General features: G+C 43.4%; 1 protein-coding gene across 1 annotated transcript; it reads right to left on the reverse strand.

The window, feature by feature from the left end:
- Nucleotides 1–4,841: 4,841 nt before the first annotated feature.
- Nucleotides 4,842–14,993, reverse strand: LOC129171901 (jun dimerization protein 2-like). The gene is made up of 5 exons (XM_054760992.1): nt 14,830–14,993; nt 14,074–14,117; nt 7,176–7,393; nt 5,941–6,045; nt 4,842–5,815 (listed from the first exon to the last, which is right to left on the reverse strand). The coding sequence occupies exons 3-5, from the start codon at nt 7,368–7,370 to the stop codon at nt 5,624–5,626; spliced, it is 492 nt and encodes a 163-aa protein (XP_054616967.1). The 5' UTR covers nt 7,371–7,393; nt 14,074–14,117; nt 14,830–14,993; the 3' UTR covers nt 4,842–5,623.
- Nucleotides 14,994–15,274: the final 281 nt, after the last annotated feature.

Raw genomic sequence — 15,274 nt, forward strand, 5'->3', positions numbered from 1 at the left:
CAGCTATGGAGGAAGACTTCCTTTGGGCCCACCTTTAAAGATAAGGGGGTGTGTCCAAACAAGGTGGCCATCCCCTTTTTTGCTCCATATCAACAAATGCTTGAATTCTGTATGTCTTATTATTTTAAAGCCTTGACATTTTTAATACATGTACCACCCCCTTCTTTCAGCTAGAGTGTTTCCTGCCCCTCCTCTGGCAAGAAGTGGAGACATCCGGCATCATGTTGTCAAGCCAGGTACGCCTAGCAGCCGCTAGCTCACTCAGGTAGGTCATTCAAGGACAATGTTCAAATAGACCACCATGTTCTTGAAGTGAGAGTTTTTGTTCATATGTAAGCATCGGCACCGTACACCATGCCGTGGTTTCAGCTAATGAAACTCCCACTGTATAGTGCAGGGGTGTCCAAAAGTGGGGCCCGGGGGCCATTTGCGGCCCATGGCAGATTATCATCACTCAGCACATTAAAAAAAAATACAAGTAAACCAAAAAAATAATGAAAATTGGGGGGTGGAGGGAAGCAATTTTATAAGACTAAAGTAGAAATTAAATAACGTCATAAATAATTTTTGCAAACAATGCAGAAAGCAAATATTTTCACAATATTAGTAACAAAGAATAAAGTTGGAATTTTTGGAAATTAGGTTTGGAAGAAGTTCTGACTTTTTTTCCCAGATGGGAAAACTGGGTCGGATGTATATGTTTGAGGTGGGCAAGTTCATATGGTTGCCTTTTACGTTGCTACCACTTTCGAATAAATTTGGCATACTGGCTTGTTCGTGTTGATGGGCTCCTTCCCTCACTATTCCCACACGGGAGCTATGCCATTTGGGTTTTCAAGCATCTTTTTCCCTCCTAATTTCTACTACAGTACCTTGTGTTGCTCCTCACGGACCATCACTCTTTTACTGTGTGTGTATGCGAGCAGCTCCGCCTCCCCTACAGAGACAATGTGACTATATGACTATGTGACTATATGACGAGCTCTCACCGTTTCCCGTTGCCCTATGAAGCAATGCACCGGAAAACAGACAGGCATGCACATGGCAATATATTGAGGCTGGCAAAATTATTGAGTTCATTTTAATGTTTTGTCCATTTATTATATCAAGATAGTTTTTTTTCTCAACGAGAAATCTCGTCACATTTTAATCTTGCAAGATCTTGTGACACGAAATCTCGTGACACCCACATTTCGTGCAGCTCACTGTGTTCACATGGAGGCCGTTTCACCTCAGCACTCACGTATTTGAATGTCAACACACGATTGGACCAACAAATTGGACCAAAATGTTCTCATGTGGGTTTTAACTTTAAGTTGTAGGTACAATTTGGCAGCACAGTTTGACACATAAAAGGGTTTTATGTCCTGAACACCCAAATGCAGTACTGTTAGATGATTAAAAGCAAAAAAGTGTCAAATAGTGCTGCTGTCCATTTTAATCATGCCACATTTTGGCAGAGGCAAAGCATTTTATCTTGTGCCAAAATCTCCCCAGCAGATGAAATTGGGAGTCTTCAAAGCTTATTATCCCGCGCTGCTGCCTCGCTCTTGAGAAGCGCCAAATAATGAGATCTTTTATTTTTGGACAAAGTCTTGAGGGTTGCTTGGTCCTTTCTGCCACCGTACAAACACAGCCTCGAGTGTGTGCAGCTGTGTGTCAACACCCCTCCAGTATTTGTGTTTACTTTAATAATTACAACAATGAGGACCCCCATAAAATACGTCTTTGTTTCTGTGCCAGCACCTCCACGAATGTCTGAGCAACACGGTTTGGAAGCAAAAACACAGAATTCATTAAGTGGACACAAAAAAGGCGAATGTGAGATTAGCATGAGAATACCGGAGCTCCTAATGGGCCTGAATAGGGCACACAATGGTACAAGGGTTCCTTTTAATTTCATTATTTACTTGTATTACCACTCAAGATTCCATTAGCGCTTCCAAGATCATAATAATGGGCGGCGTGTGTCAGTGGGAGCATAGAAATCTCAAGGGTTCTCGGCAGGTTTTTTGTTTCAAAATTTGGCCAAATCTGTGAATTTCCAATGAACCGCCCCGAAAAGACATCTTTGTGTTTGTTCACATGAAAGAAGGCCCTTTACACACTGGCTGCTTGGCTGTTTGTTTCCATTAGGCCACATCAGAGAGATCATTTACCTAAATTATTCTTTTTCTCTCCCCTAATCTTTTAAATAAGACAATTATATCAATGTTATTTCAACTGAGGCCTGTCTAGTACAGAGGTTTTCAAAGTGTGGCACAGTGAGTCTCCCTTTAGAGAATCTACAATGCTTGGAGCTCCCCCTGCTCCCCCAAAAACACATTTTTCGGTAGACATTTTGGCTTCCCTGAGGCCTCGTAGCGGGCAAAGGAGCGGAGGTTCTGCTCCGACTTTCTCCCGGATGACAGTGCTTCTCACCGCACCCCAGACCCTAGGGGTACAACCGTACACCATTATCACCGTCTGGGACGTAGCTCGGTGTAACCAGGTCTTGGTGCACTTCATTTGCGGTATAATAAGAGAACAAAACTGCTTAGCTTTTGTGTAAACAGCCTTAATAGTTCTTGAAATGAAAGGAAAAAATGGGTAATTATCCAATAAATAAAATTGTCAAAAAATACAAATACAGTGGAACTTTGGTTAGCGCCATTAAATCGTTCCAGAAGGCCTGCCTCCCCGAACGCTAACGAAATAACATTTTTCCATAAGAAATTATGTAAATCCAATTAATCTGTACCAGAAAGACAAAAATGTTTACACAAAACTAGGGATGCTCCCATCAATCGGCCAACGTTTTCCGTGAAAAGCACGCGATCGGCATATGCCGATAAATGGCTTTCAGCGCCGATCACCTGTGATGCGTACTATTGCAGCATGCAGCCTTTTGTGAGCATCTCCCGCCCACTTTCCTTTCCTTCACACTGCGCAGGTGCGCCAAACCCAAAACAATCATGTCAAAGACGTATTTATACGTTTTTAAAAACCTTTTACGTTATTTGCACAAGAGGCAAAAAGGTGATGATGCAGCTGCACACCAACACATGTCACTTTCAGAGCAGTTTTAAGTCATAAAAACGGCCACAAGGTGGCAGCAGTTGGCATGTAAAAACACGCTCGAAAGCAAGGAGGAAGTGGAGGAGTGTAGCACGTAGACATAGGGTGTAGCGTGCAGAAGGTTATGCATCGTAGGAGAATTTTAAGGCATGCACATGCGCGTGCACATGCACGCACAGTTCTAAATGTGAAAATTGTAAATAGTTCATGCTGATATTTCTAAAGAAATTGTTTTGATGTAAAATAACCTTTTTTTATGTAATGGTATATATTTGTGTCAAAGTGAAAGTTATGTTAGAAATGTATCTTTCTCACAAAAAGACGTTTTTCTTTCTGCTGATTACTAAAGAACAGAAAAAGGTAGAAACTAACTTTTTTTCTGATTAAATATGAGTCTAATCTTTGTTTTGGTAGGTTCCATGTTTATATAGCCATACAGCACAATATTCTGTGCCAAAATCGTCTAAAATGGCCGCTACTGAAGGGGTTGGCTTTTGAAAGATGGCTAGGATTGAATGAGTTAATCATTGTTTAATCGTATTTGTTAGAACATGCCGAGGGTCGATTAAAAAAACTGCGCCCGTAGCCACACTTTGGACACCCTTGCATTAATAGCGCTGTTCCCAATGTCTGTTCACACACCTGATAGAATCAAACCAAGGCCCTCCATTCTGTTCTTTATTATTATAAGTAAGCTTTCTTATGCTTACCCTTATGGCGGGTGTCACAGAGTTACACATTCGCCCACAAAGAAGAGAGGGTGTTTCTGGCGTCATAAATTGCACTAAAAATGCTGTTTAGGTGTACCTTTTACCCGAAGTTACGGGACACCGTTCGGATTTGAAGCAGAATTGGTAGTTCACAAAGTATCCAGAAGATGGCGCCTTGTGCCACGGAAATAGTAGCTCTTTGTATCTTTTTCCAGCGAGGGCCACATAGTGAAAAATGAAGGCATGCAGCAGCTTTGCCGCTTGGATATTTTGTAAAGCAACTCATGTAGATATGCTAAGAAGTTATATATTTCATCTCAGCTTTGTGATATTGGTGAAAAATGAGTATCAACTTCTCCACCATTTTTGCTTTTTTTAATTTTCCAAATATTTAAACTTTCTTCCCATAATATTTTGACTTTATTCCCGTAATATAACTTTCCCCAAACCTAATTTTCCAAAAAATTACAACATAGTTTTGTTTTGTTTGTCATGATACTACAACTTGATGTGTTTTTTTCTTTAATATTTCAACATTATGCTCCTTCCACAACCTAATTTTCCAAAAATGACAACTTTATTTTGCTTTGTTTCTCATAATATTACAACTGAATGTCTTTTTTTCTTGAATATTTCAACATTATGCTACTAAAAAATGTTATTTTTCCTGTTTATATTACAGTGTTATTCTTGTAATATTTTCTTGTTAGACTCTGACTGTTTTCTCTCAAGATTTTGACCTTATTCTTGTAAAAGAACTGCTGATTTTCCCATTTTTTTCCTTGTTAAACTATATTGTTCAAATGTGCCGCGGGCTGCACTTTGGACACCCCCGTCTTAGCTGGTGTATTGTGGAAGCAGTGTGCAGTAGTTTAGCATCCCTGTTAAATGACATTAAAATTTGATCAGGTTTTATCCTTCAGCCTTAACTTAATGACTTTGTTTGATCTTGTGCCGTTATTTGGCCTCGATTGTGCAAGGTTTCTTGTGATCTTTACAATGTAATAAAATATCCATAAGTTAGTTTTGTCTTCACACCTTTCACAAGGGTGATAAAATAATAGAAACCTTCGCTCGAGTCGTTAGAAAATAGACTTTAATCTACTTGGGGGGTGGGGGTAACAGAGTCATACAAGGCAGATACATGTCCAGACATTGAAATACTGCTCAGCTGAAAATAGAAAAAGAAACGTTTTCACAGCTGTTTGACAGCGCAACATGACAGGAGACACACTCTAGTTTGAATAAATCACATCAAGTGATTGACATTTCATTTTTACATGTTTATGTGTACAAAGCCGTATAAAACAAGTAGAATAATGGACAAACAACATGGGTGTAAACACTTTTTTTTTGCGTATATGTGCTATTTCATGACGCCAGCGTCCCACAAGTCGGATCAACCGCAAACTGCCATTGTTTCCAGGCAGCCTACACAAACTCTCAGAAGTCCGGTGTACTTGAGTATCCTGACACTACACCTGTATATTCAACTAGCATACAAAGGAAAACAGGCGATGGCGTACAGTCTGCTCAGGCCTTTATTAGCAGAGCACCATGATGATGTAAGCGTCATTTGCAGTCTGTCCATTGGTCCCTTTTGGTAGCTGGTTTGTAGTCGTGACGAGGCACAGCAGGTGTCAACAACAACAACAACAACAACAAGGCGTAGAAACTGGAGATGAAACGGGGGTATTTCCAGTCTTGTCATGGACAGAGCCAGCTCGTGTAGCAGTAGGTCTTTGGGCAGAGTCTCCAAAAAGTGTCCAGCATGGAGCTCAAGTGCTTGCTTAGAAATGTAAAATGGCACTCGGGGATAACTCGGTGCGCTTTCCCCCTCCCGTCCCTGGCTGCTTTCATTTGGCGTCGGAGGACAGCTGCTCCAGCAGCGGGTTGGCCTCGCTGTCGGGGGTTTTGACGCTGTCGGTCCTCACGATGCAGGTGGGCCGGTGGAGGTTGAGCATCACCATGAGCTGCTGCCTCTCCAGGCGGAGCTCCTCGATCTGGGCCTTCAGCTCCGAGTTCACCATTTCCAGGCGTTCCGATTCCTGGAAGGATAAGATAGAAGTTGACTTGGTGCACGTTGCTCATCTCGGGTTGTGCTGACTAAATGTTTTAGCTCAGCTGCTGCGGTGGAGTCCCATCAGTATGCAGTGCTGCGTGAGGAACTCACCCTTTGGAGGAAGTCTGTTCGCTCCTTCTTCTTGTTTCGGCATCGCGCTGCTGCTACTTTGTTTTTTTCTCGCCTTCGTTTCCTCCTCTCTTCATCTTCGTCCATCTGCATAGCAATAAAAGATAACGGCATGATTGGCGCTCATTGTGCAAACCTCAAACCAAAACATATGAGTAACGCAGCATCGAGTCATTCTTGCAGAAACACTGAAGGATGATACATTTTTTTCCATTGAAGACGTTAAAAGCAAACCAATGTAGGTCAATGTATGCTAAGCTATCTTACCAAAACATCCACATCTTAGCTTGTGTTACAGCTAACAAAGCAAGTTAGTGTAATATCTCAAATCTCATTAACTCTTTCAATTCCAGCCATTTTTCAAAAGACAACCCCTTCAGTAGCGGCCATTTTGGACTGTGTTCTATGGCTTTATAAACCCACCAAAAGAAAGATTAGAGTCTCGTCTTTCCTCAGAAAAAAAATTGTTTCTACCTTTTTCTGTTCATTAGGAATCAGCAGTAGAACACAGGTAAGTTTCAGGAAAATATCGGTTCCCAACGAAAAAACACCTTTTTGTGAAAAGATACATTTCAAGCAAAACTTTGACACATATGTTTTGTTTTTGTGACAGCTCAAATATCTTAACAACTATACAAACATAAACAACACAAAAAAGGGGTTGTTTTACATTTTAAAAATGTATTTACAAATATAACACCAAGAACTATTTATAATTTTCACATTTGGAACTAAACTGTGCGTGTGCATGCGTTAAAATGTCCCTACAATTCGTAACCTGCAGCATGCTACACCCTCCACTCTCTTCCACTTCCTCCGTGCTGTCGAGTGTGTTAGTACGTGCAAATGATCCATGCCGAGCTCTTTTCAAATGCACTTTTTATGGCTTAAAAGGGCTCTAAAAGTGACATCTATTAGTGTGCAAAAAAACGTGAAAGACGTATAGATACATTTTTGGAATCGGGCGTTCGGGTTAATAAAAATGTATAAATTCGTCTTTGGTATTGAGTTAATAATAAATTCATTTTATATTTCGAGTATGCCTCGGGACGATTCATAAAAAAAAAAAAAAAAAAAAAAAAAAAAGAGCTATGTGCCAAAAATGGCCCTCAGACCCCATTTTGGACACCTCTGTATGAACATTGGATTTTGTTTTGTCTGTGCTTATTAGGCAAACATCTCTGGCGCCGCTTCCTCTTTCTCTCTTCCCTGCTCACCTCCGTCTTGATGGCGAGCGGCCTCTTCCCCAGCCGCCCCAGGAAGTGCAGCGGCGAGAACATGGCGCCCAGCTGGTGGAAGTCTGCCAGTTTCAGCTGGTCGGTGAGCGTGGTGGCCGAGATGCCCGCCAGTGGGCCCAGGCTGGGCAGGGAGCCCGCCGCCAGCGAAGGGTCCGGTATCTGTCCTGGCATCATGTCCAACCCGGCCACCCCCGCCGCTACGAGACACAGAGGAGAGAAGGTGTGTTTAGACATTCAGCAGGTATCTGGGCTTGCAACCGCCTCATAGTGACATCATGTTTTTGCTCTTATTTCGACAGTGTCCACTTGGCCGCTGACCTCACCATCTTGTGTCTTCTTGTCATCTAACATCTCTATAACAGCTGGTTTCTGCATGAGATCATTTAATGGCCGCGAAACCAAAGTTTTGACAGGTACACATGCTTCTGGCATGCCAAGTGGCTCTTTGGATCACTTTTGCAGTATTAAAAATGCAAACCCTGCCACCGCCACTCTCTTTTTAACTTATTTCATGTGGAGGGTGGAGAATGAAGACATCTTAAAGCTGCAGAGGAGATGGGAAACACATGTTGCTGATGCATGACGACATGCTGTCCTTCCTTTCAACCTCATGTGAGTACAGAACACACAAGCATTTTCGGACTATCTAATTCCTCCAGAAGTCGAGTCAAGGAACATCTAAGGTAGGGTTGTGAACGATAAACCGATGACAAAGCGAGAGATTGGTAGCAGCCTCCTGGATCCATAAGAATCCGTCGTAAATCCTTAGATGACTGGATTGTGGAGACATGCACCAGGTATCGGTTGACAGTGCGTCTTTTAAACAACGCGACCTTTTAAACATCCTCTGTATCGTACACCGCTATGCTTGTCTCGTGTCACTTCCGGAAATGACGCTTTGCTGCGACGACTTCGTCATAGCTGCCGCCACAAACTATACATGGAATTTTTGCAAATTTACCGTTATTTTGTACAACCTTCCAAAACAAACAGCAAAGACTGCGAGTCACACCCGTGAGGACGCTACCAGTGTTAAATTCCCCACTTGACACCCCACCTCCCAGCTTTGGGACAGATCTGAGCCAGGACAGGTTGCACAGGGAGGCAAACAAAGCCCCCCCTCAGATGGGAGCAACAAAGGCGTGCATTGTGCTCTAACAGCTGACCGTGCTGCCGGGTGACGAGCTGACGGACGAGGATGGATTGGAAGTTATACTGATTATTTTTTTTCTATTCCAAAAGCCATAGAGGAAGGGTTATGTAACTCTATTCTAATGTACTCCACCCAGCTTACGGGCTGGTCTCAAAAGTGTTTTTACAGTTGGACGGGAATTAACTGCCAAGCAGAGAGGAGACTGACTGTGACGTGCATGCAGGCTGAAAGATGGCTGCCTGACATGCATTTGTGCACTTTTATTTTCTCCATGGAGCGTCCTGCATTACTAATCCAGACACGTGACGGTACACCTGTGCCGGTAGTTCAACTCCATATTTTTTTGGGGACCTCTTCTTTTGGCCAGCATGATTAATTCGCTCCAAGGACAAGTTAAGAGTGCCGAGCCAGACTCCAATGATGCATTTTATTATTTAATTCCTCCCCTCGCTTCCCCTCTTTAGGGACTTCTCCCTCTCGTCCACTTTTTCATGTGTACTCCCATTTACACTGCGCTTGGCAGCCGCCTGTTGTTTTTTCTGCAGAGGGGGAAAAGAACAAGACAAGCTCTGGTAAAAATCTTTCTTAGACAAAATTGCCTCTCAGTGCAAACTCCCGGGAGGGGCGTAGGAATGGCGTGCGCCGAGGACTTTTCGTTTTGCAAAAAGGCAGACTGAAAGGGAAGGCATAGCACCATATGGTAGCAAGAGGAATAAAATGCACTTATTTTTTTACAGCCCAATGTTTTCCTGCAGGACTGCAATCTATCTGTGGTGGTGCAATGGGGAGTGAGCAAGAAGCACAAAAAGCGAAACAAACATGTTTAGAAATGTCTTCTGTCACTTAATTTTGTCTTTTTTATGTCACACCTGCTGACTTTTACAGGTGTATTTTGTATACAGAGAGTTATTGGTTTTTTTCCTCATCAAATTTCCAATACTTACTGACATAAATAAATTATATTTTGGATTTATTTTGTTTGTACTAAAACTGACAAAGGCCACATGGTAGTTAGCATGTTGGCCACACAGTCAGGAGATCGGGAAGACGTGGGTTCGAATCTCTGCTTGGGCATCTCTGTGGAGTTTGCATCTTCTCTGACTGGTGACTCTAAATTGTCCATCGGTATGAATGTGAGCGTGAATGATTGGTTGTCTATAGGTGCCCTGTGATTGGCTGGCCACCGGTCCAGGGTGTACCCCGCCTCTCGCCCGAAGCCAGCTGGAATAGGCTCCAGCATACCCCCGTGACCCTAATGAGGACAAACGGCATAGACCATGGATGGCTGGATAAAACTGACTAAGCTACGCTAGACTAAGCCTAAAAGTAAACTGGTTGCCAAAAACAACACTGGGGAGTTCAGCACAGGAACCGTGTTTTGTTGTTTTTACAGCAGTTCAACTTCTTTTTGCACTCCTATGACAATTAAGAGGCTCATTTCAGCTTTGCCTTCATCCTTAATAGCTAACACTTGAGCCTTGCACTGTTTTTACGTCAATATCAACAGTGGTTAACTTCTTTTTACACATGGCAATTAAGAATGTTCAAAATTGAGATGGGAGGTGCATTTGCCTTCATCGCCAAATTGTTTTTGTCTTAGTAGCAATAGTCGTTAGCTTCTTTTTACACCTGTATGACCAATAATAATATTAATTTTTCTTAAAAACAGTTAGTAATGATATGATTGCCGGTGGAACGGATTATGGGAAGAATTGTTTCAATATCTGAACAAATCAAGCATGAGCCCGCGTTCCAGAACAGATTGTGTCAAGTTCCACTGTATGATGGAGGATGACACACTAGCCATCATATTTTGTGTGTGTGTGTGTGTGTGTATATGGAAATCAGACTCCCATGCATGTCTCATTTCTCAATGTCATGTGGAAACATTGACGTAGTTTCCATTCTACCCAAACACAAAAGCCTGAAAAAGATTAGATTCCGACTGCAAGGATGGCCCAAATTGAGGCCAAATGCATGGAAATACATGCGGTGTACGCAAACATTGCATCAGATCATGTGTTCAGATAGCTGCCAATTACGACAAGTGAGTTATGTGCCATTCGGCAAGAGTTATTGTAATGTTGTAAAATGCAGTGCATAATAACTCCAGCTGTAACTCCCGGCTTTTCACTTTAACGCCTTTCATATTTCTTCTGTTCTGCTTTTCAAACTGCCACGCGAGTCTCAGAATTCCCCTTTCGTCTCTTAAGACACAAAGCGCTCTGTGGTGTGCCAATCAACTCCAAACGCGTGTCAAATGATTGAACCTGTTTTCATAAAGATGGGTATTTGCTTTTCCTGCCAGCCAGCGAGGTTTTAGCGGTCAGCGTTTGATGATGCAACGGTGTTACTGTGCTTTTGCAGCCGAGCAGAAAAGCCCGTGCCGTGCCTTTTGGGCGCACGCTAACCTCAAACAAAGACACCTACACAGGCCCAGCGGCGGTGTGGGCGGCTACAGTCTCTCTGGGGTCGAACGGGGAGGACGCGAGCCAAAGGGGTGTAGCAGAAATGTCATGTATTAGCTGTGAAATAGAGGACCGTGCTCAATGCCGTTGCTGGCTGCAGCCCAAAACCAATCTAGCTGGACGTGTGTGTGTGTGTGCGCGCGCGTGTGTGTGTACTCAGACAGTGTGTCCTGTATGTATCTTTAAAGGCACAAATCGCTTCGCTCGCCAACCCTCGGCTCACTTTCAGCTCCGTCCATTTCCTGAGTCATTCCTGAGAACAATTAGCAGCGCTGTGGAATTCCTTCCCAATAGCCCGCAGGACGACTGGCAGCCCCTATTATCCACATCCCCTATAGCCACGCTGAATGAGGAGGGGTACAGGGGCGCTTTCAAAGGCCTCTCATTACCTTTTATATACGCTTTTTTTTTTAAAGAAAAAAGGGTGGAGGGGGGCACTAAAGGTTTAAGTAAGCGGTACAGTTTGGTTCACCGTAGTTTGGTTTGGTTTGGACACAGACTGTGTCGAAACAAGAAAAACGGTGTATAAAACTCTGTCGTAATACACCATCCGGTGCTACACGGAAAGAGCGCTGCTAACGATAACTGGGGACACAATGGAAATGCTGACAAACGCATGCAGAGTTGAACCGAACCATAGTGCAAATACAGGATCTCTGCGGGTTTCAACAAATCAAATTTAAGACTTTTTTTAAAACCATAATGAATGCAATTCAAGACCCTTTTCGCATCCATACAGGCACAAAAGTACACAAGACAAGGAGGAAAACTGGACACCCGGAACCACTTGCAATATATATACAGTATATGTAACAGGGGTGTCACAACATGTCACGAGATTAAAATGTGACAAGAGTTCTCGTTCAGAAAAAAAAATGTCACAATAAATGAATCGCACAATAAATGAAAATGAACATCATCATTTTGCCGGCCTCAATATGTTGCCATGTGCATGTTTTGACTAATAATAGACCACAGTCTGCCATGAAACAGTGATCATTTATTCATGAATTAATTTCAGAAAAAGTGCGATATAGCGAGGGAGCGATCATCAAACCGCGACATTGCGAGGGACGACTGTACATTCTAGCAGCAAGACAGTGTAACAATGGCAATGAATCAAAAGCAAACGCACCCTGAATCATTAAAAAAAAAGCAACAAACGTGTAATCGAGCATGCTAATTGCGCCTTGGGACACTGAGCAATGGAAACGTTGAAAAACGCATAGTCAATTGAACCGTACCACAACACAAGTGGAGCTTTAGTGATGAAACGCAGAAGACAAAAGTATTTTGTCGGCTAATTTACCTTTACTCGAGACAAAAGTTGCATTTTATTGCTGCCAAACTCTCGTTTGACGGGAAAATCCATACACGCTTTCCAAGATGCAATCAGCCGCTTTACCAGCGTTGTTTGAGGGGTCTACTTGTGAACTAAAAAGGACCTTACAGGGGCCACACGCCAGCAACTCTCACCCCTACGAAATGTTCTCCTGATGGCCACCGGTGAGCAGCCAAGGCACGCTTGCTCGCAAATCCGTGGCCAAGCTCTCAGCCATCATCTTCATGTTGACTTTCAGCCTTTCGCAATCCTCCGAGGAAAGCAGAGACTTTGTCTTGAGGACAGGAAACATCCAAATATACATTATGGACATTCCTGCCAGCCCTCATCCTATTTTCTTTGGCTGCCATGACACCCGTCGTTCTGATGCGGCGCTGCGGTCATCTGTGGTCATTAGGCATGGAGACGGCGATGGTGTGTGTGGGCGATGAAGTCATTAGCAGAAAATTGGACCTGTCTCTGAATTTCACCTTTTCAGCGTTGGCTCGGCTATGAGCAGCTGCCGCTTTCAGAAGGCCGCCGCTTTCAGAAGGCCACCGCAGGACTGAACTTCGCAATATTGTCAGCAACGGCACAGCGCTCTGTGCATGCGGAGGTTAGCGCCGTTTCGAGAACATTTTGTCAGACAAATCCGAACACAAAGCACAAGGGCTGTGCGTTACTGTGTGATGGTTGGCTTGATTCCTGCCTGTTCTGAAAGTCTATTTTCTGCATCTTGGGTGGTCTCGGTTGAATTATAACCATTTGTCCCCCGCCGCATGTCGGGATAATGCCTCGGGCTCAGACGTGGATTAAATAAGAAAGCCATTTTCAAACGTACGCCGTTGACACCCGCAACAAATCCAGTGCGCAGTCCCCGACAATAAGATATTGACCAAGACCAGAAAATGTGATTTAATGCTGCCTGTTGAAGCAATGGCTGGGATTATGTAACGTGTCATTTTAATGCTGCTTCATGCTTTGTCCTCTCTTTCGTCATATGTCAGGCAGACTCTGATGAAACAATGTACCGGACTGTGCGCCCCATTTGTCAGAAATGCTCAATAATATTGTTATGCAAAAAAAAAAAAAGCACTTTTTACAAAACATGTGGAAAGGTTTACGGGGCCAACAATGCCCTACTGATAATGTGATACCCCCTCCCTCCCTCTCAACACCACTGTTAGTATCAGTGAGCTTGCTGTTGCATAGTTGGCTGGCTCGCCTGCAATGCGTCTGCAGTCTGTGCACTGCGGTGCAGCGCCGGCAATTCCAGCTCCCCGCAGACGCACTGGAAGGCATTTCTACTTAAAATAAACCCCCCGCGCGCCCACGTCCAGCCTCTCAGCACCTTGCCTGTCAAAGCCATTCCCCATGAATCCGCCGCGGCATTCCGTTTACGACAAAACTATCCGATGGATGTGCCCGGGCAGGCGCTGTGGGGGCAGTTTGTACCTTGTTCACCTAAGACACATGTAAATAAAGACACAAAGGGGAAGTACGCGCATCATTCAAACGCGGCATGCAGCAGCTGGAGTGCAACTGCGTCACAAATTTGGAAAACACTGAACCTATGAACTTGCAAGTCACACAGTCCCATCATTTTTCCCATTCCATGTGCGGCCATTACTATTTAGGCCTTTTCAACCTGACACGAACCTCAGTACAGTTGGCCTCGTTTGTGTGCGTTTTACAGGATTGTGCTGAAAACAACACGACAGTGTTGTTGAGGAAGTGTAATAATTAAACTGTTATCAGATGTATTCAAATTCCCATGCACTTCCTGCACGCAGTTCACTTAGTCAATGCAGCCTTTAAGTAACCAACAATCTTTTATATTACAAATCCTTAGCTTTCGTCACACACTGCCAGCTAAAGCTCACATTCATTGCTAAACTCTCCCTTATTGCTTAAAATACAAAACTTTATGCTTACTCAGAGAGAAGTTCTTCTGTCAATGGTGCAACTGTGTCTGCACACTGTGGAGGGGGGAGGGAAAGTGAAAAAGAATTAGCATAAGTCATTTTAGGAGTTTGTATCGGATGTTAGCAATAGGGAAGCAATAAGGTTTTAAAGGCGGACTAACCCATTCAATCAATGTGAACATCGTCCGCCTGCTTTAACTTAATCATCGCTAAAACCAAGCGTATTGCTATAAATAAGTAGACGATCCAGCCGAATTGCACGTTACATCTGTGTCTACAGAACTGACCTTACGGTATGTAAAAGGCTGATGATTAAAGTCTGGTTGTATAGGTTTAAATCTAAAAACGGGTGAAAATTGAGTGCAGTTTGGCGCAGTAGCGATGTTACATAACTATCTTCACACGCGGGGTAACACAAAAATAACTATATAAACATATATACATAAAATAATACATCCAAATGTAAACATTGTTCCCACACAAGTTGTCATTAAGCTAACAGTCCCGTTACAGAACAAGCTTGTAAAAGTGACACTTGTAACGACTATCTAGTTGACACAAACTTTACAAGTCATTAAACATTCGCGTTTTCTTGCTGGATCTGATGAGAAAAAAAGAGAGAGCAGATATCGTATGTGTATAGTACATGAATAGTTCAAAAGAAGAGTACATGTAGAAATGTACAACATGTGTGTACAAGAAGAACATTAGCCACACAGCCAACAACACGCTAGCAACACAAGGCGGCGGATCGCGCTGTGCTTACCTGTTGTGCGCCCTGAAAAAACGAAACAAAATCCGCAGAGGACGGAGCAAAAAAACGAGGATTTGTGTGTGGGGGGGGATTTTAGGACTCGGCAGCGGGTTCGGGGACTAGCTGGAGTCGTTGCATCAGCCCGTTTATGTAGTGGGCCAGGTCTGGGAGAGCGCAGGAATGCGGAAGTGTCGGAGCCAGACGTCAGCGTGCATGCTGGTTGAGGTTGGCTAAGCCCCGCCCCCTAGCAACCAAAAACATAAACAGCACCAGAGGAACACTTTCAACAATAGTTTGTACGTGTAAACAAATACTTACTTACACACAACACTTTCATGCTGAATTCAATTCAAAGTCACGAGAAGTTGAATGACTCAAGAAAATAGGTGCCTGGGGGCCATTTGCGCCCACAGCTCATTTTTTATGGGCCCGAGGCATCTTCTAAAAAAAGTGAACA

This window comes from Dunckerocampus dactyliophorus, chromosome 19 (genome assembly GCF_027744805.1).
Source record: "Dunckerocampus dactyliophorus isolate RoL2022-P2 chromosome 19, RoL_Ddac_1.1, whole genome shotgun sequence".
Classification (NCBI taxonomy): domain Eukaryota; kingdom Metazoa; phylum Chordata; class Actinopteri; order Syngnathiformes; family Syngnathidae; genus Dunckerocampus; species Dunckerocampus dactyliophorus.

What these genes read in the sequence shown, in the direction of transcription:
- LOC129171901 (XM_054760992.1), bottom strand. Translation starts at nt 7,370, where the DNA reads ATGATGCCAGGACAGATACCGGACCCTTCGCTGGCGGCGGGCTCCCTG. An exon ending in CGCTCGCCATCAAGACGGAG is followed by an intron (nt 6,046 to 7,175) that starts GTGAGCAGGGAA and finishes ATTGCTATGCAG; the next exon opens with ATGGACGAAGATGAAGAGAG. An exon ending in GAACAGACTTCCTCCAAAGG is followed by an intron (nt 5,816 to 5,940) that starts GTGAGTTCCTCA and finishes TTATCCTTCCAG; the next exon opens with GAATCGGAACGCCTGGAAAT.